The sequence below is a fragment of the Adiantum capillus-veneris genome, chromosome 18, assembly GCF_014529385.1.
Source record: "Adiantum capillus-veneris isolate H3 chromosome 18, ASM1452938v2, whole genome shotgun sequence".
In the NCBI taxonomy this organism is placed as follows: domain Eukaryota; kingdom Viridiplantae; phylum Streptophyta; class Polypodiopsida; order Polypodiales; family Pteridaceae; genus Adiantum; species Adiantum capillus-veneris.
This window is the reverse complement of record NC_140948.1, coordinates 78,426,701-78,452,282: the sequence shown is the minus strand read 5'-3', so window position 1 is coordinate 78,452,282 and position 25,582 is coordinate 78,426,701. Positions and strand designations below refer to the sequence as shown.

The 25,582-nt window shown below is 47.8% G+C and overlaps 1 protein-coding gene across 1 annotated transcript in view; it reads right to left on the bottom strand.

Moving 5' to 3' along the window:
- LOC147435922 (isoamylase 3, chloroplastic-like) overlaps positions 1–25,582 on the bottom strand; it is a 205,298-nt gene that overhangs the window by 100,991 nt on the left and 78,725 nt on the right. The window contains exons 6-8 of the mRNA XM_086488826.1: positions 14,999–15,232; positions 14,803–14,907; positions 14,602–14,706 (exon numbers count right to left, since the gene is read on the bottom strand). Of these exons, the coding sequence (XP_086344952.1) occupies positions 14,602–14,706; positions 14,803–14,907; positions 14,999–15,232 (444 nt within the window). The remainder of the gene's footprint in view (positions 1–14,601; positions 14,707–14,802; positions 14,908–14,998; positions 15,233–25,582) is intronic.

Genomic DNA, 25,582 nt, shown 5'->3' with positions numbered 1-25,582 from the left:
TCATTGAGGAGGGCAGAACACATGGGAGACGGATCTATTGTAGCTTTGTGGATTTTCGCAAAGCATTTGACATGGTACCAAGAGCTCGTTTGATGCGCAGACTACAGGAGATGGGGGTGCCCATAGAGGTAATTTGGGGGATTATGGCTTTGTACAGATCAGTGATGGGACATGTACGCACTCCGGAAGGGGTGTCTGATTTAGTTCACTCTACTATTGGAGTGAAACAGGGCTGCCCATTGTCTCCTACTCTATTTGGTATGTATGTTGATGAGGTGTCTGATTACATGGACAGACAGGGTGACAGGGGTGCCCAGCTGGCAGGGACGTGGATCCCATTGTTGCTATATGCTGATGATATTGTGCTGATATCTGACTCACCAGAAGGTATGCAACGACATTTGGATGCACTACGCAGTTTTGCAGAGGATAGTGGATTGTGTGTAAACCTAGGTAAAACCAAGGTTATGGTGTTTAACACCACACCGCAATGGGTCAGGAGATCAATACCTACTTTCAAATATGAACAGGAGATTGTGGAGTATACAGATGCATACACTTACCTAGGGGTAGTCTTTACTGGCCCGAGATTTTCTTTGAGAAGAGCAGCAGAGACTAGACTAACTAGAGCTGGTGCGGCTCTGGGAGGAATGGAGACGATGTGTTCGCAGGTTCAGTTCCAGGAACCTAGGACAAAGTTATGGCTCTTTGATACTTTGGTTGCCTCTACTATGTTATATGGGGTGCAGGTTTGGGGACCTTCTGTAGGCCAAGATGGTTGGAGGCGTATGGAGAAGCCCTTGGTATCTATGATCTCTCGACTGATTAGAGCCAAGGCTTCTGTACCGCATGATATCATTCGAGCGGAATTAGCTGCCCCCCCTATGGAGATTGAGGCGCTTACCAGATCAGTCTCCTTTGTACACAGTCTGTGGGATACTACCAGAGACAGATATGCCAGGGTGGCTCTAGAGTCCTCCAGACAATTAGCTCTTAATGGGGATACATCATGCTGTTATGCACAGATGGCATCATGGTTTCAGACACATGGTTTTACCATGGACAGGTTGCCTCCTTTTCAATACTCTCTACAGGCACCATTGAGGTCTCTGACGCGGGTAGAGATTAATAGACTCATTCGTCAGGATCTGATCCAGCTGGACACGAGGAGGACATGGATAGAGCCGATACAGGAGTTGGGCACAAATATGGCTTTCTATAGAGAGCATCTTCTCCACCTCACGGGGGATGGGTTTGTGATTCGACCTAGCTATATGGACATGCATCTTTCTCATGGTTTGCGTTGTGCCATTGGCCAGATACGCACGTCCTCACATCAGCTCGAGATTGAGACTGGCAGATTCAGAGGGACACCAGCAGATAGCAGGATATGCCGCTTGTGCCATCTAGAGCCAGAGACAGAGGTACATTACATATGTCAGTGCACAGTGAACTATGAGATACGAGGCCGTTTTCATTGTCTATTCAGAGAAGGTTTTGGGCCTCTACCTAGGGTCATGAGTTATGAGGATCAGAGATGTCTTGGGCTATATCTACTTGAGTTACACAGGCATAGAGAAACTTTACTGAGGACAACTGAAGAGAGACAACCCCAGAGAAAGATCACAGATTTCTTTACACTAGATAATGTACACCCCGAAGAACAGACAGAGGAGCAGCCAACAGTGGAGAGGTCTGCCCGCACTACTGGCATTCTCATAGACCGAGCATTGGAGCTAGGGAGATCTAGACGACCCCGATGGAGAAGAGGAGCTACACAGTTTCGAAGGAGGCTACAGCAAAGGATTCGAGCCATACTTTTTCCTCGTCCACAGTGCAGATGAAGATGGATCTCTATGAAGATGGTGTAGCACGGATAATGTGTCGTGCTCTCTACAGTGGGTGGTCCTTAGTGCAATGTGCGTGACAATCTCACTTAAATAGACTGAACAGAAAGGAAACAATAGACGTCAACAAAGCTCACAAAGACACAACAGCAGACCAGAACATATGACTCGACTATCTCAAAGACTGATACAGACTCTGGCGTGGCAGCACACTCAGCTCCAGCCCAGGACTCACAGGTACAATCAGGGTGTCGAGGCTCAGATGTGCCGGGATGGTGAAGACTTGCGCTGTGTATAGACTCACTCTCTCCAGGACGATGCCCGACCAAAGGTGAAGAAGATGATACCAATGACCAACCGCTACTACTCATATGTACCACCATAAAGAGCCACCAACGGCTCATAAATGTCATCCATGTGGTGACCTGGCCACGAGGTCCACTAGACCACCGTCTGTACCCTGCCATGTGTCACTCGTAGGCCAGAGGGTCCGTCCAGTGTGAACCAGCCTAGACCAACTGTCCTAACTGTGTCCTGTGAAAGTGACATTGTAACCTGCTACAGGTTGCCCGCCACAAGACCGCTCACCGTCTCGGTGAGAGGAATACTGAAAAATCTGTGAAAGAAAACCACTAGGTACTGCATCCGTACATTTCTTGAAGAAGGTGCTAAGCCCAATCATAATGTGAATTAGCCATAGAAGTATTTCCTTGTGCTTTGAAGGCTTCTGCTAAAATAATTTGTTCTGAAATTCCTGGCTTCCACACTTTCTGTAAAGTTTCCGAAAAGACAGCCTTCGATCTCTTTAAAAGTTCTTCAAACTCAGAAGTGTCACCTGAAAGCCCATCAAAATAGCATGCACTTTCTAATCCTTCCTTGAACTGCTCAAATAGCTTGTCTTCCATACCAACAGCTGCAGCATCACATGTTGAGGAAGTATTCTTATGAGGTTGTGAGGGACCGGCAATGCCCTCAGTTGGATTGGGTGGCTTGTGATTAACGGGTTCTGAATGAGGAATGCTGGGAAATTCTCTTGCCGCACCATCTTCGCCGGATCGCTTGAAAGGCTGAACCAAGTCTTACTCAATTGTCTGAATATCTACTCCAAATGCATCACCAAGACAAATCTGCTTAGCTAGAGGTGAGTCGCTCCGCAACGTCGACATCGAAGGAGGGGGAGAGGGGGAAGGGAATGTGAGGGGAAGGTGAGGGGGAGGGTAGGGCGAGAGATAGTGAGGAGGTGGGCAAGGGAGGGTAGGGACGAGGGGAAAAGGGGGAGGGTAGGGGCGAGGGGAAAGGGGAGGGTAGGGGCAAGAGGAAGTGAGGGGGTGGGAAGGGGCGAGAGGAAGTGAGGGGGTGGGTAGGGGCGAGGGGTGAGGGGGTGGGTAGGGACGAGGGGAAGGAGAGGGTGGGTAGGGGCGAGGGGGAGGGTAGGGTAGGGGCGAGAGGGGGTGGGGTGGGTAGGGGCGAGAGGAAGTGAGGGGGTGGGTAGGGGCGAGGGGAAAGGGGGAGGGGAAGCTTAGGGCGAGGGCGAGGGCGAGGGTGAGGGCGAGGGCGAGGGGAAGCTTAGGGGGAGGGGGCAAGGGGGAGGGTAGGGCGAGGGCAAGGGGGAGAGGGGAAGGGTAGGGCTAGGGTTAGTGAGGGGGCGAGGGGGAGGGACTAGGGAGAGGGGGAGGGTAGGGAGAGGGCGAGGGGAAGAGGGGGAAGGGAGGGTGAGGGACTAGGACCAGAGTTAGGGGTAGTGCGGGGGGCGAAAGGGATAGACAAGCGATCATCATGCTTGTCCCTGTGGAAAGCGACAATTTCATCTGCTGAACAATAGAATGCAGGAACCAGCACCAATAGAGGATTTTGTAGGAGCCAGCACCCATGGAGGGCCTACCGCCAGGAGCCTACAGCAGCAGGGGAGAACATTAGTGCCTGCTCTCTATTGTTTTGGTGACTCTCATGTAGATGATGGGAACAACAATGTTCGGCGCTCTCGATGATCTCTTTGCCACAGCTGTGAACCCGAAGGATGTGGGCATTCTGAGTTTGGGTAAGGTCCAGGGGGTAAGGGTAGATAGGTACAAGTAAGGAGCAGACCGCTATCATGAGCAAGACAGCTATCAAGATCTTGGAATTCATCTTGCAAGACGGGCTCTAAGAAGGGAGTTTGCTAGACATAGAGGAGAGCTTTCTTCAGGACGAAGAAGAAAGAGACACCAAAGGGGTTGATTTTTGAGGGGGGGTGAACTCTTGTAGAGGAGATTTCTTCCTGCTTCTCTGCTTCTTCAAAGGCTCAGGTGGCTAATTAAGTTTTGAGGGGTTGATTTTTGAGGGGGGGTGAACTCTTGTAGAGGAGATTTCTTCCTGCTTCTCTGCTTCTTCAAAGGCTCGAGTGGCTCATTAAGTTTCGTAACTATGGAAACATTCGAAAAGGGTGTACCTTTAGGCAAACAGTGAATAGAGACTCCATAACAAGGCATAGACTTGGTAGCATCCAACCATTCCAACAGATCCTCATCCGACCCGTCAGGTGGAGTAGGGTGTTCATGTTCAGGGTTGGTTTCCAATGACAAAGAAACTTGCTGCACCACGGGATCCATACCTCCTCCTAAGAGAATCGGTTGCATCGGGGAGCCAGAAGTATGTATCCACATTGCATCGTTTCCCCAATCGTGGAGTGCTTTAGTGTGTCGCAGCCATGGTCTTCCAATAAGCAAGGGAAATCCGCCCTGAACCTGGGCAAGATGAACCACCACAAGATCCAAGTTAAAAGTAAAGTTTTGTACCTGCACAGGCACATTGTCTACGATGCCCACTGGGTATACTGTTCGTTGATCGGCCAATGTAACTGTGAAGGGAGCAAGGCGAGTGGGCTGTAGACCTAGAGCTAACATAGTGAACTCGGACATCAGGTTGATGCCAAATCCACCATCCACTATCACTCCTGAGAAACGCCGACCCAAAACGGACACTTTCAGGCGAGGGCTTCTATAATCAGTGAGTGGAGCAGCGGGATTGGATATCATATTGGACTCTGACGGTCGCACTGGGAGGTGCCCGCCACTAGGACCTGCTCCAGGATAAAGTGATTGAATAACAGCAAGGGTGTCACTTCTAAACTTTGCCTCTAGTCGCAACATGTCATAGAGAGACACTTGTTGGAAAGTGTTCTTGAAGACTGTCTCTGCTGTAAGCTTCTCTTTTTCTACCTGTTGTTCCTCTGGTACCTTGATCTTCTGTAGATCGGAAACTGCTTCCAAGAAAGCTTCATCGATATCGGATAGCAAAGATTGGGATTCCTTGATGGCACTTTGGGATGGCTTGTTAACAGCTGCGGGTAGGGTATCCACTGGTGTGAGATTGCGTGGGGAAGTTGAACTTGATGGAATGCTAAGACCGAGAGCGGCTCTCTGGGCCCGGGTGAGGACGCCCGATGGCTCCTCTGCCAACTGCCGCGGCTTATTTTGAGGGGTAACCACGTGGGTAGAAGGGGGCGGCTGAGAAACAGTGCTCACTGCTATCAAGTTGAGCTTGGGAAAGGCAAACTCATTTTGGCTTTGACTTGAGTTCGAAGCCGTGGATGCACGAAGTTTAGGGCAATCCTTACTGTAGTGATCCTTCGTCTCAAGGCAATGACGGCAAGGAGGGGACCCTTCTGGTAGGGGGCATTTGCTTTGGTAATGCCCATATTCCCCGCATCTGTGCATAAAATGGGCCGATTCAAAGGGCGAGTCGAAAGGCGAGGTGGTCCTTGCTCTTGGTGCATTGAGTTGGAGGTGGAGGCATAGAAGCTTTAAGGTGATGAGGGAGCAAGGGTATGATAAAAGCTCTGAGACGGAAAAGTACTTGGCATACCTTGCATAGGAGGGGCTGTCAGCAAAGGTGGCATATGGTGTGGATGGCCACAAGGTGAAAGCATGTTGGATGCAGGTGCTGGCCCTTGTTGAAGAGTAGGACCAAGACTTTGCTATATTTGTCGCAATCCCTTGAGGTAGTAACAGTCCTTGTCCTCATGTCCAGATTTTTCACAGAAGTGGCAGTAAACCCGAAGGGGACATTCTTGTGGAGGGTGCCCTGGAGAGCGGCATGAGCTACACCAAACCGTAGCCTTACTCTCTTGCTGACACTTGAGCTCTTCTAGCTCGCGCTGAATCTGTTCCAATGCCTCGTGATGTGGAGGCTTCTCTTGTCTAAGATAGAAGGACCTCTCCTCTTGAAGAGCTCGCTGTAACTTTAGGGCTTCCAGTTCCCTGCGTAAAGTTAAAGGATCAGAAGGACTGTCCAAAAACACAGAGCGGGTCTCTATGTGAGGGGGGTTGGTGAACAGCTTCCTAGCCCCATCTATACTCGTAGCAGCTGCGATGAACTCTTCGAGAGTGGCGTCAGGTCGGAGACTCTCTCGCAGTTTTTGTTGAGAAGTTTTGGGAAGCGCCTTCTCCACCCACTTCTTCACCATGAATTCACCGGGTTGCTCAGGAAGCTTGGCAACCAGAGACTTGGTCTTAGTCATAAGCTCTACAAAAGTCTCCTCTGGCTGGAGCACCATGTTGGCTAACTCATCCAACACCTTCTCCTGGTAGTCACCGGGCTTGAAAACTGCACAGAATTGTTGCCTTAAGGCTGCCCAAGTTGCAAAATGGTTCTCTGCAAACTGGCTGTACCATTTGTCTGCTAAGCCATCCAAGGTGGATGGAAAGAGTACCAAGTAAGCATCTTCCTTGTTAAGACCACGACCCCTACAAAGAGATACAAACCTCCTTGCTTAGTCGTCAGCATCTTTTGAAGAGAGACCTTTGAATGTAGGGAACTTGATGATTACCTTAGGCAAAACCCTAGCCAATGGCTCCATGGCCACTTGCTAAGCTTGTTGCTCAGTAGCCTGCTGTAGCAAAATAGGAGAGAGCTTCACTGGAGAAGGTGATCTGGAAGATGTGGAACCGGAGGGAGGAATGGGTGATGCCCTATGTGGAGGTATGGGTGATGAGGTTGATGGACGTCTAACAGGTTCCAAGGGTCGTCTTCTGTTGTAGTACTTCAGAGGACTCAGGAGTGCGCTTTGACGCTCGACTGACCGCCTTGTATGGGTCATGCAGCGACCACCAAACCAACCAAGCTTTGGGCAAGAAAACCTTGAACTGGCTGAAGACTGGTCTAGACTCTACTAGACCAGGCAAGTGACTAGACCAGGCTGGACCAGGGACGAGGAGGACTAGACCAAGGTCTAGACCAGGAACGAGGACAGGTTGGACCAGGGCAAGAGAGGACTACACCAGTTGGACCAGGCGAGAGGAGACTACACCAGTTGGACCAGGCTATAGGAGAACCGTGCAAGGCAAGGTCGGCGAAGATAGGCAAGGTAGGCGAAGCTAGATAAACCTAACTAGCTTCAAGATTTGCTCCTCACAGAGTGAGATTTCAGTTGAGGTTCCACCGTGATCGCCAAAATGAGAGCACCTGTAGCGCGGATAATGTGTCGTGCTCTATACAGTGGGTGGTCCTCAGTGCAATGTGCGTGACAATCTCACTCAAATAGACTGAACAGAAAGGAAACAATAGATGTCAACAAAGCTCACAAAGACACAACAGCCGACCAAAACATATGACTCGACTATCTCAAAGACTGATACAGACTCTGGCGTGGCAGCACACTCAGCTCCAGCCCAGGACTCACAGGTACAATCAGGGTGTCGAGGCTCAGATGTGCCGGGGTGGTGAAGACTTGCTCTGTGTATAGACTCACTCTCTCCAGGACGATGCTGGACCAAAGGTGAAGAAGATGATACCGATGACCAACCGCTACTACTCATATGTACCACCATAAAGAGCCACCAACGGCTCATAAATGTCATCCATGTGGTGACCTGGCCACGAGGTCCACTAGACCACCGTCGGTACCCTGCCACGTGTCACTCCTAGGTCAGAGGGTTCGTCCAGTGTGAACCAGCCTAGACCAACTATCCTAACTGTGTCCTGTGAAAGTGACACTGTAGCCTGCTACTACAGATGGATCTCTACTTCCCTCCCATTTTGTCTACACATTGTACTGCTTAGTTCACACATTTCACGCCTTTCACCTTTCACACCTATCAGCTTAGCTTAGGACTCCGCAGTATTTATATTTTGTTAATCTGACTTTGTATCAGATACACCGCATTGTAACTTTCTAGTCTCATAGGTCACTTTGGCCTTTTGAAGACGTTAATATAACATTTCATTTCATTTCATTTCTCTCTCTCTCTCTCTCTCTCTCTCTCTCTCTCTCTCTCTCTCTCTCTCTCTCTCTCTCTCTCTCTCTCTCTCTCTCTCTCTCTCTCTCTCTCTCTCTCTCTCTCTCTCTCTCTCTCAGCCTGCTGCACCCCCCTCACGTAGCCTGCTGCACCCCCCTCACGTTGCGCATTCACTCCCCCCCCCCCCCCCCCCCCCCCCCCCCCCCCCCGCGTGCTGCTGTGACAGCACGCACAAATTTCCCCCACCCACCCCCCGCCCACATGCTGCTGTGACAACGCGCACAAATTCCCCCCACCCCCCGCCCACCTGCTACTTTGACAGCACGCACAAATTCCCCCACCCCCCGCCCACCTACTGCTGTGACAACGCGCCCGCAGATACATACATTTCCCCTCAACTCACAGGTACATACACCCCGCAAAATTCAAAATCCAAGAGGAATTCCCACAGGAATTTTCAGTCTCGGCTTTTCCGGATTTTCCGGATTTTCGCATTCTCAAAATCCTGTATTTTCAGACCTGTAGGGATTTATTTGCAAGGAATTTGGAAACTGCAGAACTCATAGATATTGCAAGTTGACACGTACTGAAAGCAAATATATGCCATGTAGGCTGAATGTGGAAACACATGATGCATAATGCGGTGCGTATAGGTTGCTCTCTCCTCTTTCTTAGAAAGTGAAACGAATAAGGCAAGACAGATGGCGGCGCACTACATGGTCACAAGCAAGAGGATGACAACCATTGAAAAGGAGTTGAAAGAATGCAAAGCCCACATGGATGAGTGGAAGAAAGAGAAGAATTTAATTCTTGAATGGAAAAAGAGGGAGGAACAGGCGAGGGAACTAGAATGCAAGGAGTTCCGGGATGAAATTCAAGCTTTAAAAAGTAGCATCTCAGCCGTTCGGAAGGAACTCGACGAAACCAAAGAGGGAAGACGCCTTGAAGATGGAGAAATTCAGCCATCAATGATTGACGAGCTGAATAGTATACGAGCACAAGTCAAAGAAATAGAGGAAGGAGAAATGAAGACCTCATGGGTGGAGGTTCTCTCCAAAACGCAAAAGAAAATGGATGAGGCTGAAAAATGGATTGAAGTTGTCAAGAAGGGAAAGGGCAAGGAAATTCCGACTACACCCGACATCATCAACAAAACACTAGAAGAGGAACAACGAAGAAGGGTACGCGCTCTACACATGAGAGTGACCGGCCTAAAAGATTCAGATAAGGTGGACCAAGAGGTGAAGAGCCTCATGTCCATGATGGGGGTGGAGAAACCCTCGCACACACAAGCTTGGAGAGTGGGCAAGAAGAGTGAAGGTAATGGGGAGAGTTCAAAAGAACGGGCTCTCATTTTGCGCTTTCCCTCCATGGAAGAAAAGAAAGACTTTTTAAAGAAGAGGCCAACCCTCAAGAAAACAGATATCTTTTTAGGAGATGATCTTACGCTCTCACAGCTTGCACATATGAGAGAGGTCTTGCCAGAGATTATAGCAGCAAGGGAGAAGGGAAAGTTAGCTTTCTACAGAAATGGACGAGTAGTGATTACAGAGCACCGCTCTACATGACGGTGCGAGACCTCTGGGACCACTCTCAGGATGGCGGTTTGGAACTGTAATGATTCATATAGACTTGATGTGGGGGCCTTTGAGGACAGCTTCAGAGACAGAGACATTGTTTTCTACTCAGAGACTCATCAGGCTCCAGGACAGTTGATGCCGCATATATCAGGATACAAATGGGAGACAGCTTGTAGGACATGCACCAGAACTTCGCATGGGACTAGAGGATCAGGAGGTGTAGCAGTTCTTTTCATAGAGGAGCTCCAACCACTACTGCACATAGTTCGGAGAGATGATCAGGCCAGATACTTGTGGGTGAGGTTGAGGGCAGAGACTGGATGTTTCTTGTACATCGCCATATGCTATTTTCCTCCCAGCACTTCAGTATATGCTTCACCCAGAGGACAGTCTCCTTACTCTGTACTTGATGATGATATCTGGGAGTTCTCCAGAGATGGAGACATCATACTCCTGGGGGATTTCAATGCCCGTACAGGCAGCTCACAGACAGTCTTCTATGACACATCAGAGGAGATGCTTAGAGAGCTAGAGCCAGAGGAGATGGGACTAGAGAGATGCTCACACGACATAGAGCATACAAAGTATGGGAGATACCTGAGAGAGATGACGACTACTCACAGTTTAGCCATACTGAATGGCTTAACGACTTTCCCATTGTCTACAGGTTTTACTTGTTTTCCACACAGACATGGGTCCAGCACTGTAGACTATGTTCTGACACATCCGAGCTTTCTCTCTCACATTCAGGATTTCACAATGGGGCCGAGGCCTGTTGGGATAGCAGTAGATCATGCACTTTTAACATTATCAGTCTCCTTTGAGTACAATACATCTCAGCCTCACGGGGTGATAGACATCCACGCTATACTTTTACACCAAAGACTGACTCAGTCTATGTAGAGGAGATACATAGGCTCTTATGCACATCAGAGCCAGTATACACAGTGGAGGAGATCACATCTATGCAGACAGTGACATTACATGGGGCAGCGACAGAGGCATACCCACACACTCAGCCTGGGCAGAGACGTCGTTCTGGGCACATGCCTCAGAACAGCTGGTATGATGAGGAGTGTCGACAGAGGAGAGCTCAGATACAGCGGGAGCTTACATTGGGAGTGATCACCTATAGACAGTCTCGCATTGCTACACGACGACTAGTGCGACGGAAGAAGCGAGCTTTCTTGGTCCAGATGGAGCAAGATTTATATCAGCTCTTCCTTAGTAGAGATTCAGGAGAGGCTTGGCGTCTATTCCATGAGAAGTCTCCCCCACCAGTGATTACTTCTACAGAGATATGGGGGCAGTATGCAGCATCTTTATACACTGTACCTGGACAACCACCACTCCCAGACCCACCACAACCATGTCCGGCTACGAGCACCTTCTTTACCACTGAGATGGTAAAGGAGGCCATTGACAGGATGAAGACCAGACGGACACAGGATCATGAGGGTTTGGTAGCAGAGCACATTATACATGCTGGGGATTTGTTGGCAGAGATGCTTGCACGGCTATTCAACCGTGTCATGTGTGAGGGCTTCCCTGAGTCTTGGAGATTATCTACTATTGTACCTATCTTCAATACATGAGACCCCACAGTGCCGGGGAATTACCGTACTATCATGGTAGGACACACATTGGCACGATTATATGCATCCATCCTCGAGCATAGGCTGAGCAATTGGGCAGAGATTATGGGCATACGGGCACCTGGGCAGGCTGCTTTCAGAAGGGGTTTCTCCACACTAGATCATGTCTTTACACTCAGAGCTATCATTGAGGAGGGTCGAGCACATGGTAGACGGATATACTGCAGTTTTGTGGATTTCCGCAAAGCTTTTGACATAGTACCGAGGGCCAGATTGATGCACCGACTTATGGAATTGGGGGTACCCACAGAGCTGATGTGGGGGATTATGGCACTGTACAGTTCAGTGATGGGTCATGTACGCACATCAGAGGGGATATCTGACATAGTTCACTCCACTATCGGAGTGAAACAGGGATGCCCACTGTCCTCTACTTTATTTGGTATGTATGTTGATGGGGTCTCTGATTATATTGACAGAGGAGGAGATAGAGGTTCTCAGCTTGCAGGGACATGGATCCCTCTTTTATTGTATGCTGACGATATCGTGTTGATATCAGACTCGCCGGAGGGTATGCAGAGACATTTGGACGCATTGCATAGTTTTGCAGAGGATAGTGGATTGTCTGTCAACCTTGGTAAAACCAAGGTCATGGTATTTAATACCACGCCACAATGGGTTAGGAGATCAGCACCTACTTTCACATATGGGCAGGACAGTATGGAGTACACTGATGCATACACATATCTTGGGGTGGTCTTTAGTGGACCGAGGTTCACACTGAAAGTGGCAGCAGACATTAGATTGACTCGTGCCTATGCAGCCCTAGGTGGTTTAGAGAGGATTTGTTCGCAGGTTCAGTTCCAGGAACCTCGAACAAAGCTCTGGCTTTTCGATACTTTTGTTGCTTCAGTTATGCACCACGGGGTTCAGGTTTGGGGACCGTCTATTGACAGTGCTAGATGGAGTAATATGGAGAGACCCCTGATATCTATGATTTCTAGGCTGATTAGAGCCAAGGCCTCAGTCCCACATGACATCATACGAGCGGAGCTGGCTGCCCCACCTATGGAGGTTGAGGCACTCACCAAATCAGTATCATTTGTACACAGCTTATGGGACACCACCAAGGACAGGTATGCCAAGCTTGCTCTTGAGTCATCTAGACAGCTAGCATTACAGGGAGATACATCATGTTGGTATGCACACATGAGCTCATGGTTTTAGAGGCATGGTTTCAGCATGGACAGGCTGCCCCCTTTCCAGTATTCTCTTGATGCACCATCCTTGGCTCTTACACGGATGGAGACTACTAGACTCATTCGGCAGGATCTTATCCAGCTTGATAGCAAGAGGACATGGATAGAGCCATCACGGGAGTTGGGTACGAAGAGGGTTTTCTATAGAGAGCATCTTCTTCAACTCACGACAGACGGATTTGTCACACAGCCCAGTTACATGGACACACATCTATCTCATGGGTTACGATGTGCCATAGGCCAGATTTCGCACATCTCCACACCAGCTTGGGATCGAGACAGGTAGATTCAGAGGCATACCAGCAGACAGTAGGATATGTCAGTTATGCCATGCAGAGCCAGAGACAGAGTTTCACTACATATGTCGCTGCACAGTCTACTATGAGATACGGGGACGCTTTCATTGTCTATTCAGAGATGGTTTCGACTCTTTAGATAGAGTCATGAGATATCAGGATCAAAGATGTCTCGGATTATTCCTACTTGAGATTCAGAGACATAGAGACGCTCTATTGAATGGGCAAAGACAGAGACAGTCGCAGAGACGCATCTCAGATTTCTTCAGTCTGAGTACCACAGAGGCAGAGGGGACACCACCACCACAGAGCTCGGTTCCCACCCATACACACACCAGCGGTACTCTCATTGATCGAGCTATAGAGTTTGGGAGATCAAGACGACCGCGACTGAGGAGGGGAGCCACGCAGCACCGGCGGAGATTGCGGCAAAGGATCCACATGATTCTAGCACGACACCCAGAGTGTCGATCAGGATAGGCTTCATGCTACTGCTATATTGTATCATGGTGACACTTATCCCCACTTTATACCCTTATGGCATGATACCATTGCTCAGCCTACCAGCCACCCATAGGAGTCGGTAGCACTCCTATCAGTTCTTTGTTTGTAGTTTTCTTTGTTTGTACCCAGACTTGGTACTAGACTCATCATTGTAATCAGTTGGTCTCATAGGTCATTTTGGCCTTTGGTAGACGTTAATATATCATTTCATCTCTCTCTCTCTCTCTCTCTCTCTCTCTCTCTCTCTCTCTCTCTCTCTCTCTCTCTCTCTCTCTCTCTCTCTCTCTCTCTCTCTCTCTCTCTCTCTCTCACACACACACACACACACACACTTTCACACTTTCACACTTTTCAGACATTGTAACAGATTCACCACTTTTGTATCAGTTTGGTCTCATAGGTCACTCTGGCCTTTTGAAGACGTTAATACAACATTACATTTCATTTCTCTCTCAGTTTTCAGTTGTGTTTAAAGTGCTAAAGTCTGCTCCATTTCTATTTTTTCAGTTGGCAAGTGGCGCCTGTCCTTTACAAAAGGAGACTTGAGGGAGTTATTATTGTCACCTTTCACAAAAGTTTGGCTCCATCTTCACAGTCATACTGCACTCCAACCAACGATATATCTGGAGAATTAGAGTTACATCATTGCGAAGAGCAGCTATTACAGTGCACCTTGCAGCACAGATTGCATCATCTCACCAAAAGAATTCTACGCTCTTGTGGCCAATCAGTGACAAGATGATATGATACTTTTGTACACCACCACCATCAACCTCGGATTGATCAGAATGATAGATGCCTAGCTCCTAGTCTAATATATGATGTCCTACACACAGTGAGCTAAATGCACATTTTGTTTGTTTTTAGTCCTTCATCGCTTTCTTATTTCTACCCTGTATGAGATTCACCAGCAGTCTACAGATTACATCATCCAGTTATATTTTTTGGATGGCCATTGAGACACAATTATATTGTATACATGATTATAATGTATACATATTCTGTCTAATAGGCCACAGCAACTGAGCAGATCATGCAACCAGAACAAACCAAAAAAAAAAATCGCAAGAAAGCAAAGATAACTCATGCCCCTCATCTGGGTGATGGAGTAAGTCTCATCCCTTTTATGCCATATTTAGGAGTTAAATTCCAATCATTGGCCAGGACACAAGTAGCTCATGGTGTAGTTTATTAGCAGAAGTAAACATTTGACAGCTGAAGCATAGGAATTGACTACACCTTTAAGGGCTCATCTCCTTAAAACAAGTGAAAAGAGTGGAAGCAGTATTAAAACAGTATAATCACCATATGATCCCGAGGGTTTGGTCGCCTTTGGAATTCAAATTCGTCATACTCAAACACTGGAAGAAGCTCCACGGCATTTACACCCAGCTCAACAAGATGAGGGATCTGCAACACAGCTTGCAACAGTATTAGAATTGATGATAACTACTCATTTGTGAGTTTTGATGTAAACTCTGATCAAGTAATACATGGTGTACTGACCTTTTCTATAACGCCTAAGTATGTTCCACGCAGATCTTGAGCAAGACCTGATGATTCATGTGCTGTGAATGCTCTCACATTCATCTCATAAATGATAAGATCTTTCTATGATTCAACACGATTCAATAAGCATGCAGGATCACCTACAAATACCCTGACTAGCAGAAGAAGTCACACCGAAAGACGAACAACTTGCCTCAGGTATTCGGGGTCGACTGTCATCATTTTCCCAATCGAAATGTTGAGTGAAATCAAATGTGCCTAGAAACTTGGATGCCTTTTGGCTTGTGTCTCCAAAGAAACGCCGTCCTTCAACCAGTTTTGCATATGGATCTAGAAGAACTAAGCTCTTGTCGAATCGATGTCCACTTTTCCATCCTTTAGGGCCATCGACACGGTAGCCATAGACAACGTTATTAAGCGGAAGCTTCTGTAGAAACAATAAAAGCGAATTGGACTTGTAACAATAGGAAAGCTTTGCAGAAACAAAACCTAAGGACTGAGCTGAAATTCAAGGTGCCAACATAAAAGTATCAAAACATAGCCCCCCCCCCCCCCATCTTTGACCAATTTTGATAGCCTGTAAACTCATTTTGTAACTTTGAAAATCATCAACTCATCCGTGATAAAAGCCAACGTTTTCCATTGCAACACTGAGGAACAAGACTCGGTCAAAAATCCACATCTCGTCCTTGATTCCAAAACTACAATTGAAAAATTTTAGTTGGGTTGTGCTACTTGAACACTTCACTAAATGGTAAGTGAGAAACATTGATATTACGTTAGCTTACATAAGACAATGCATAAAATTCTGAGTAGTCGGTCCACCTATGCACACTTGCATGTGAAATTGTGAACACGTTCTAAATAGGAACCCACCCTAATGGTAAGCCGAAACATGAAGAACTGTTAAAAAGGATGTCTTTCAAACAAACACTTCAAGAAGTTAGAGTGGCATAGCTGGGTGGTGGAACAGGACTCTCCACCCCTCTCAGCCAGTCTTCCTTAGAACGACATCAAATTCATTGCCTCTATTGCTTAATTACAACTATATATTGTCATTCATTTTAATACTTTTCTTGTTGAGCTAGAGGTTAGTGATTTTGGCATACATACTTGATAGCAAGTATAGTTGCAACCAATAGTAGGTGAGAACCAGGAGTTGAGCTACGCATATCACACTTACAAAGTCTAGAGAGGGAGTTCTATGGAAAACAGCTTCGATTGACAAAATAACACCAGTCTTCTTACGATTTCGAAGTGATGACAAGGTTGCATCGAGAAAGCCTTGAATGGCTTTCCCAGCAAATAGAGTTGAATACTTCAAAGCCCAATGAGAACAAACTAATTTTCCATTTAATGTTCTTGAACCATTGAATGGAAAATGCCAGGTTGACCTTACATTTCAACCTGTGGGAAACCATTCGAAAAGAGGATCCAAACTGTAGCACTGGCAAATGTTGAATTGACAAATGCTGAAAAGAGATCCAAGTGGTAAAGGTTTTCCATAGACAATGGCTTCCAAACCCATGTCTCAACATATCATAGGAAGGATAGTCTACACACCAATGGCTTAAGATAAGGCCCTCTTAAGAGGCACTCCTATTGGTCTCAAATCAACAAAGGACATCCTAAATAATTTAGTCATATTCAATATATGTCATATCAAAAAAGTTAAGATGACAACAATAGTAGATCTTCATTATCCATTAAGCATCCCTTTAGTAAAAACAACGACCAATCCCCAACGAAATTAGTACTTGAGCACGGACTCAGGGAGAGGGCACAACTATGTCGAGAGTGTAACTAGGTTTCTTCCCATTTCCTGCTAAATTGAGGGTAAGACTCTTGCATTGGTAGTGTCTACTGAGAGCCTAAAGCAACTTCATGGTCTTGTAGTAGAATTCTTTGATCGGGAAAAAAATTGTTAATTTGCACCTCAAGTAGACTGCACACTAATTCATAAGAGCATTACGAATAGTTCTATCTAGGAGAGTGCCATGAGCTGAAAATTGAAGTGTCCTGGAGTTTTCATGAGAGCTACTGCTCTGGAAGAGTTCCATTGCCCGTCTCTAAATGGGTCCTCTAGTAGAGCATGCAAAACTCCATAATAAAGCATGCCTATGTTTAAATAGATCCAGAAACAATAGCCAAAGGCATCTTTGATCAACACCATCCATCACCTAGATAGAGGCCTGAATCCCTCCCTCAAGAAAGCTCTAAAACGCAGTTTTTTGCGTAGCTCCGTCATACAGAGTCAGATCTACATGATCCAGGAGTCTAGGTCAGGGTTTTGGCACGCTCCGGACGCAATGGTGATGTATATTTGCTGAAATTCTGCTTTGAATTATAGCAGGTACAGCAGCAGGTTTATTTGTGCACTTTCGGGTCCCAAAAACGCTGTTTTTGGTATATCTCACACACATGGAGTATTTTCTGCAGCAACCAGCAAATTCATAGGTGTACACAGGTTTTTGGATATGCATTTGTCCAGAGAGTCACTCATGCGAGAGTGAGCTATGTTGCCATGGTCTTGGCGGTTTATGTATGCCATATATGGATTTGTGTATTTGTTTATGGCTGAGATTATTTGAGATTTGGCTCAATTTATAGAAGAAACTCTGTTGGATTTTATCCAGGTTCTCGCCATAGCTTCTACGTATCCATAGGTTGCTCTTTGACAATTTAGTGGTTGAGTTTACTCCCACTTTGACAGGTGATTTTCAGTCATCATTTGGTTGGAGTTTGAGTCACTTGTGTATGCCTTTGTGTGCCGTATTTCGTATTGCACATAGCGACAGATCTTGCAAGGTTTTGCGAAATGTTGCTATAGTTATCTGGCAGATATTTGGTCATCCATTGAAAGGTATTTTGGCAGCAATCATCACTCACATGTATGTCATTTGAGGTGCCGTTGAGTGGTACTCCGGCAAGAGCAGGTATGCTCATATGTATGACTTTGTGAGGTGATTCCGGTCGAGTTTATTCCCGGATTGGCCATTGTGGCATATATTATTATCTCTTTGAGGTTTACTGTTGAGATTTTGCTCCAGTTACAAAGGAGACTCTGCCAAAATTTTTTCAGATATTTATGCGCGATTCAGTCATATTGACTTGTGATTTTGTGCAAGGTTTTGCACGGTTATTGGTGCAACTTTGCATCAGGTTTTGAGCCATATTTGCAGACTTTTGTTGATGCGATTCGAGCCACTTAAGGGCTGACTTGTATTGACATTGTGGGAGCTCTATTTTGGAGTGTGTCTCACAGGTTTTACATTGTGTTTCTAGCCATATTGGTAGACAGTTTTCAGGTGTTGTTGGTGAGGTGGTTTTGCTTTCTAGTTTGCTACATTGTGCTCATGGCAGAGACAGATGATCGATCAGATTGTGACCTCTCACAGATGCGTATGTTTGATGGGTCAGACTTTGCGGCATGGAGAGAGTGTATGCTTGACGCATTGACACAGCGAGGGTTGCATCGACCATTGAGTGGTGATGCAGGTAGACCTTCAAACATGTCTGACGATCAGTGGCAGGAGCTAGAGGAGATGGCACTATCTACGCTCTCTTTGCACCTTGCAGAATCTGTATATGCTCTTGTTATGTATGAGACTACTTCGAGAGCACTTTGGCGCAGATTACATGATATGTATGATAGATCTGAGTCATCACGGACTCGTGTGAGACATGTACATTCACGAGCACACCGACAAGTGACATGTTGGTATTGTGGTCATTCTGGACACGTTAGACGGCGTTGTTTTCGTCATATGCGACATCGTAGGAGACATGGTAGTCTCAGAGATGTATGTAGTGAGACCATGGACTCAGTTGCTTTGACAGTTGAGGCACATGTAGTGTCGGAGTATACTAGTGACGCGGATGTCACTTTTACCTCGAGCTATGCACAAGATGCTATACATGTGGATAGTACACTCCCTTCGCAGTGGTTGCTAGACGCAGATGCTATGTTTCATGTCACGCCGCATCGTGCATGGTTTTGTAGCTATTCTAGCGGGATGCTTGGCAGTGTACGTTTGACCGATGGATCGGTGCATGCGATAGCAGGTGCAGGAGATGTGAGACTGTCATTACCGAGTGGTGCATCTTACTTGTTACGACATGTGCGCTATGTACCAGATTTGACAGTGAGTTTGATCTCGATTGGTCAGCTTAGAGATTGTGGATGTCAGATTTTGCTACGAGAGTGAGATTTTGTGATGCATTTGGGTTCGCTAGTGATTGCGAGAGGTACCACGAGTGGTACAGGTTACCCATTGCATGTGGATCACGCGAGAGACGGTGTTGTCTCTGTGATCATGCAGCGAGGTAGAGAGCGAGAGAGCAGGCGAGTCTCTTTTGGTCATGGGTTACAGGGTGCTTTGCATGGAGTGCAGAGTAGTGAGCTCGTTGTGCACACAGTTGGGGCACGACTTGAGCAGTCACACAGAGAGGTGACAGTCAGACATGCATGCTTTGCTAGTGACTGAGCAAAGCAGAGAGTCAGTTGTGCGAGATACTTCTATGCAGGATAGACAGGTAGAGCGGTCTTGCTCTAGTGAGTCACGACAGGAGGACGTTGTGCAAGAGTCTATGCATACGGAGTTAGAGCATGAGAGCTCTAGTGAGTCACAGCAGATTGAGTGGTCATGTTTACAGTGGATGATTGTAGAGGAGGCTGAGATGTCAGCGATTATGCAGTCATTCCTTTCTATGCTCGACAGTGAGCATGGGGATATAGTTGTGCAGGATATGTCTTCCAGCAGACACCTAGAGCAGCTGGTTTGCTCTGAGGTTGCACGACAGGTTGATGCGTCTTTTGCGGACAGTCAGGAGATGCATGTGGCTGACACGCCTTGTCAGTCAGAGATGCCTATTGCCAGGGATATATATGTTGATGCATGCTCCGTAGAGCTAGCAGGGCCCGCTAGCATTGCATCGGCATTCGGTGGTCTCATGTATGAGATGTTGATCTTGAGACCGGATATCGCAGTTGTAGTGGGAGCATTTGCAGTTGGGGTTGTCAGTCGTTTGTTGACTAATGATGGCATAGTGCACGAGGGAGATATGCAGGTATTGCGTACATACTTGCAGTACGTGTGCGGTATGTTTGGTGGTGTATGGACTTACACGGGAGCAAGACAGCCGGATGCACACGATCACAGCCAGCCAGTGGGCATCGGTTGAGAGCGGTTTTCTCTCACCTTTTGTAGTCTTTAGACTAGGTTCCCTTGCTTAAAGGCACAGTCGCCTTTAAGTGGGAGGTTGTTATAGGGGAGGTTTGCAGGTATTGGACCGATACTTGCAGGAGTGCATGAGCTCTTATAGACTATTTGCAAAGCTTGGAGCTAGCTCTGTGTGGCTTCCGCAGTGGGATGTTTGTCTATCAGTAGAGCCGGATGCACTAGCTTATCGAGAGTCAGTGGGCATGGGTTGAGAGAATCTCTCACCTTCTATTAGTTGTACACTAGTAGATCTTGCTTAAAGGCACATTGGCCTTTAAGTGGGAGTTTGTTGGGGTTAAGGCCTATGTGCCTTGACCGGTCGCCCAGGTCATGGGCGCCCACCCACTGTTACCCTATACTTATAGTGAGTATACTGTATAGGGGGAGCTGCCACTTCACAGTCTCCCCACCCACATTGTGTGTGTGTCTCCTTCTCTCTCTCTCACTCTCCGTCTGTGGTGCTCCCCGATCCCCTTCAACTACTACTAGCTGGGACTCTATGGATGTGCCACCTAATACAAAGGTGCCTAGTACAATGTGTAGAACAATGAGAGAAGGGGGGGGGGGAGGGGGGGATCCAACCTCATCTGCAGTCTGGACGTCAAGAAACTATGGCTCAAATCCTCTGTTGTAGTCTCCGTCGATATTGTGTAGGTCCTCCCCTCAATCGTGGTCGTCTAGATCTCCCTAGCTCCGATGCTCGGTCTATGAGAATGCCAGTAGTGGTAGTATGAATGCAGGGAGAGCTCTGCAATGGTGGTTGCTCCTCTGGGTGTCCAATATCTAGTGTAAAGAAATCTGTAATCTAAGATTGTCTCTCTCCAACTCTCCTCAGTAAAGTGTCTCTATGCCTGTGGAACTCAAGTAGAAACAGTCCAAGACATCTATGATTCTCATAACTCATGACCCTAGACAGAGACCCAAAACCCTCTCTGAATAGACAATGAAAAGGGCCTCGTATCTCATAGTACACTGTGCAATGACATATGTAATGTAAGTCTGTCTCTGGCTCTAGATGACATAAGCGGAATATCCTACTATCTAGTGGTAACCCTCTGAATCTGCTAGTCTCAATCTCAAGCTGGTGTGAGGATGTGCGTATCTGGCCAATGGCACAATGCAAACCATGAGAAAGATGTGTGTCCATATAGCTAGGTCGAACATAGTTACAGGGGACGGGGGGGACGAGCCCTAGGGCCGGGGGACGGCCGTAACCGGGCCGGGAACGGAAGGAAACGCCAAGGGACAGACGGAAATCGGGCCGGACGGGCGGGTCGCAGGGGGACGGCCGGGGACGGACGGAACGGCAGGGGTCGGACGGGGTCAGCCGGGAACGGCTGCAGTCCATTCAAAAATTTGATCGATATGACCGTTTTTAACGGATCTGTGCAGCCTCAACTGCCACATTTTGGGAGCCTTGGCCCTTGGGAGGCTATAAAAGGCTCCCATGGGCCTCTTAATACTCATAGTCTCAATGCTCATTCCATTTCCCTCGAGCTCAAGGCTCAAGCTACTCAATCATCAATGCTTTCCTCTATACTCAATGCTCATTGCTCAAGCTTGAAGCATGACCATTGACTACTCTACACTCTAGTCTCCACTCTCAAGTCTCTCCCTCTTCTACCCACTTTGAAGTTTGAACTTTGAAGCTCTCCTCTCCCTCTTCTACCCACTTTGAAGCTCTCCTCTACTCTCTCTCCACACAAGCTCTCCTCTAACTCCTCTAACTTATAAGCTCTACTCTCTCGAGTCTCTCCACCATCATGTCATCTCAAGCCAACTCCACTTCTCAAGCCACTTCTTCTCGAAGGAGGCCCGCCGTGCAAACGTGGTCGTGGTGGGATGAAGTCGACTTTAGCTCGCGTGGCAAAGGTGGCGGTGCAAGACCATGGACATGCAAGCTATGTCCATACAAGAGAACAGGTGGTTCAAACAAAGTGCGAGCCCATCTTCTTCATGAACCCGGTCACGAGGTGAAGTTTTGCCCTCATGTAGCTCCCGAGAAGAGGTTGGATCTTCTTGAGAAGCTCACGGTGTATGAGGTTGCGGAAGCGGCCAAGAGGGGCCGTTTTATTGCCGTTGATCCCTCCGCCACGGCGACACCGCGAGAGCAAAGGGAAGCCAACCTTGACGACATCTCTCGAACCTTCAAGAGCCATGCATCTACACCGTCCTCTTCCGTTCCGCATCGCCAAACCACTCTCAACGAAAATTGGAATCCTAAATTGAAGGAAGAGGTGGATAGGTCGGTTGCCCGATTCTTCTTCCACGACCACATTGCCTTCCATACTTCGCGGTGAGTTTCCCTTAGCATATGCACATTGCAATCTTCCATTTTGTATTCATAATGGGTTATAACTTCTCGACTCTCGACTCTCCATACTAACACAACATGCTCTATTTTGTGTGGATAGGTCTCCATACTTTCGAACCATGGTTACGAAAATAGGGGAATATGGCTCCACTAATGTGCCACCTTCATCAGAGAGGCTTCGCACCACCCTCCTTGACAAAGAGAAGCTTGCCGTGGAGCAAGCGGCCCAAGCAACAAAGGATTTGTGGGAGACCAATGGCGTCTCTCTTCTTGTAGATGGATGGAGCGACACCCGCAACGGTCCATCCACGGGGTGGTGGCCTACTCTCGGGGGGAGATGTACTTTGTGGAGTCACATGATGCATCCGATAGTGGCAAGGCCGCCGAGATGCTTGTTGCGGAGTGGACAAGCACCATAGAGATCACCAGCCCGGAGAATGTCCTTTGTATGGTTGCAGATGGAGAGGCGTCAAATAGGGCAGCCGGAGCTATCACTGAGGGCATGTATCCCAGCATCCATGTCACATTTTGTATGGCGCATTGCCTCAATAACCTCCTCAAGGACATAGGGAACTTGTCATGGATTTCACCCGCCATTGGTGACGCCTCTCGAATTGTCTCCTTTGTGCTCAACCATCAAAAAGTGCGCCATGAATTCTCAAAGAGGAGCCACTTGTCCTTGCTCAAATATTCAGAGACAAGATTTGCATTTAATTGGCTTATGTTGGGCCGCTTGTCTACATGTGGCGGAGCCTTAAGGGGCCTCTTTCTCAATGATGAGTTCCAGGCCATGCCGGAGTCTACATCAGTAGTAGGATTGAAATGCCGAGAATGGGCCGACGACGCCGCTTGGTGGGAGGAGGTGAAGACTCTTGACGCCATGGTCAAGCCTATTCTACACCTACTTCGAGTGGTGGATGGCTTGCAGCCATGCATTGGCAAAGTCTACGAAGCCATGGATCGGATGATAGAGGCACTTGAGAAGCTTGTGCCTGACCCTGTTCAGTATGTGGAGATTCATGGCTTGTGTGAGTCGAGGTGGAATGGATACTACTCTCCACTTCATGCGGCAGCTTATGTGCTTGACCTTGAGTTTCAAGGACGGCGTCAAGAGACCGACAAAGAGGTGAGCAAAGGATGGCGGCTTGCATTGGAGCGCCTTGAGCCTAGCAGTGACATTAGGCGCAAGATTAGAGACGAGCTACTCAACTACAGGCAAAAGAAGGGCTCCTATGGATGTGTAGATGCACAGCTTGATCGCAACAAGATTGGCTCGGTCTTGTGGTGGGAGGACTATGGAGGAGATGGCCCACATTTGCAGCGCTTGGCTGTTCGTGTCCTTAACCAAGCATGTACCACTAGTTGCTTGGAGCAACTACGGAGTGTGTACAGCCACATTGCCTCTAAGAAGAGGAATCGCCTTGGGGTTCAGAGGGCCAATGATTTGGTGTTTGTGAGCGCTAACTTGCGCATGCTTGCCAAGAGCGTCACACACAAGGCAGATCCTTTCACTGAGTGGGAGATGGCACAAGAGAATCCATCTATGGCCGATACTCTTTTGGAGGAGCTAGAGGAGGATTTCGAGCCTCAATGCGAGCCTCCCGAACCCTCATACGTCGTTGACGACCTCGACTACGACGACGATGTGGAGATTCAGCAGGCGAGCACTTCTTGAGTTTGATGATCATTGATCACTCGACTCTCGAGTCTAGACTCTTGAGTCTACGACTCTACCTACTACATAGCCCTTTGTACTTTTTGTTATCCTTGAGGCCTTAGGCTTGTCCTAAGTCCTTTAGGCTTTTTGACTCTTGAGCCCTTGTGGCATGCACTTCTCATTTTGTATACATCGATCATCGATGTTTTATTAGCACATTTCAGCCTATATGACTCGTGTTCTTTGGTCTATTTAGTGTAAATTTATGGTCAAAGTGATGCTCTATGTGTGTGGCATGTGTGTAGGTCAAAAAATGCCAAAAAAACTCTCTTTTTTTTGCCGTTCCGACCCCTGTCCCCGTTTCCTGACTTTTACCGTCCCGACTCCGTTCCCGACCCCGACCCGCCGTCCCATGTAACTATGAGGTCGAATCACAAACCCATCCGCCTGTGAGGTGGAGAAGACGCTCTCTATAAGAAAGCCATCTTCATGCCCAACTCCGGTACCGGCTCTATCCATTTCCTCCTCGTGTCCAGCTGGATCAAATCGTAACGAATGAGTCTAGTAATCTCCACCCATGTCAGAGACATCAAGGGTGCCTGTAGAGAGTACTGAAAAGGAGGTAGCCTGTCCATGGTGAAGCCATGTGTCTGAAACCATGATGTCATTTGTGCATACCAGCATGATGTATCCCCCTGTAGAGCTAACTGTCTGGAGGACTCTAGGGCCAACCTGGCATATCTATCTCTGGTAGTATCCCATAGGCTGTGTACAAAGGAGATTGATCTGGTAAGCGCCTCAATCTCCCTAGGGGCGGGAGCTAACTCCGCTCGACTGATATCATGCGGTACGGAGGCTTTGGCTCTAATCAACCGAGAGATCATAGATACAAAGGGCGTCTCCATACGTCTCCAACCATCCTTACCCCATATAGCATAGTACAGGCAACCAAAGTATCAAAAAGAAATAACTTTGTCCTAGGTTCCCCCTTACCCCCTGCTTCTCCTCGCCATTCTTCTTCTTCAGCACAGGATCGCTTACCTCTGCTACCAGCTCCTCCTTCACTTGCCGTTCCCCCGCCCACTCCTTCCCCTCTTCCCGAGGTCCCTATTCCCATGCGGATGGATCATTCCCCTCTATTACCTCTCCCTTTTCCTCCTCTCCCTCTAGCCCTTACTTCCCCCCCCTCCACCTTCTGGTCCTCCCCCTCCCTCAGCCGCTCATACTTACGTCCCACACAATTTTCTCAACTCCTGCCGTCTTTCCTGGGGCACTCATCGGGCTGAAATGTGCGGTGACTCAGACGGACCATTGCGGGTGCAGCTCTACCTTATGCATCACAAGCCAGGTTGTGTTCCCTCTTTAATAGGCAGCGAACACATCCTCTCCAATCCTCCCAAAGCCGCATAATGTCACAAACTGGTGACGTGGCTGCCCGGTACACACACACCCATCCTTTTGGACTGCTGACATGGCATGCCATACAGTCTCTCGAAAAATGCTGCGCGTTTTGCGAGGCTGATGACGTGGCAGCAGTGTACGGAAGTCCGCGTTTTCCTGCGCTTTTTGCGACGCTATTTAAGG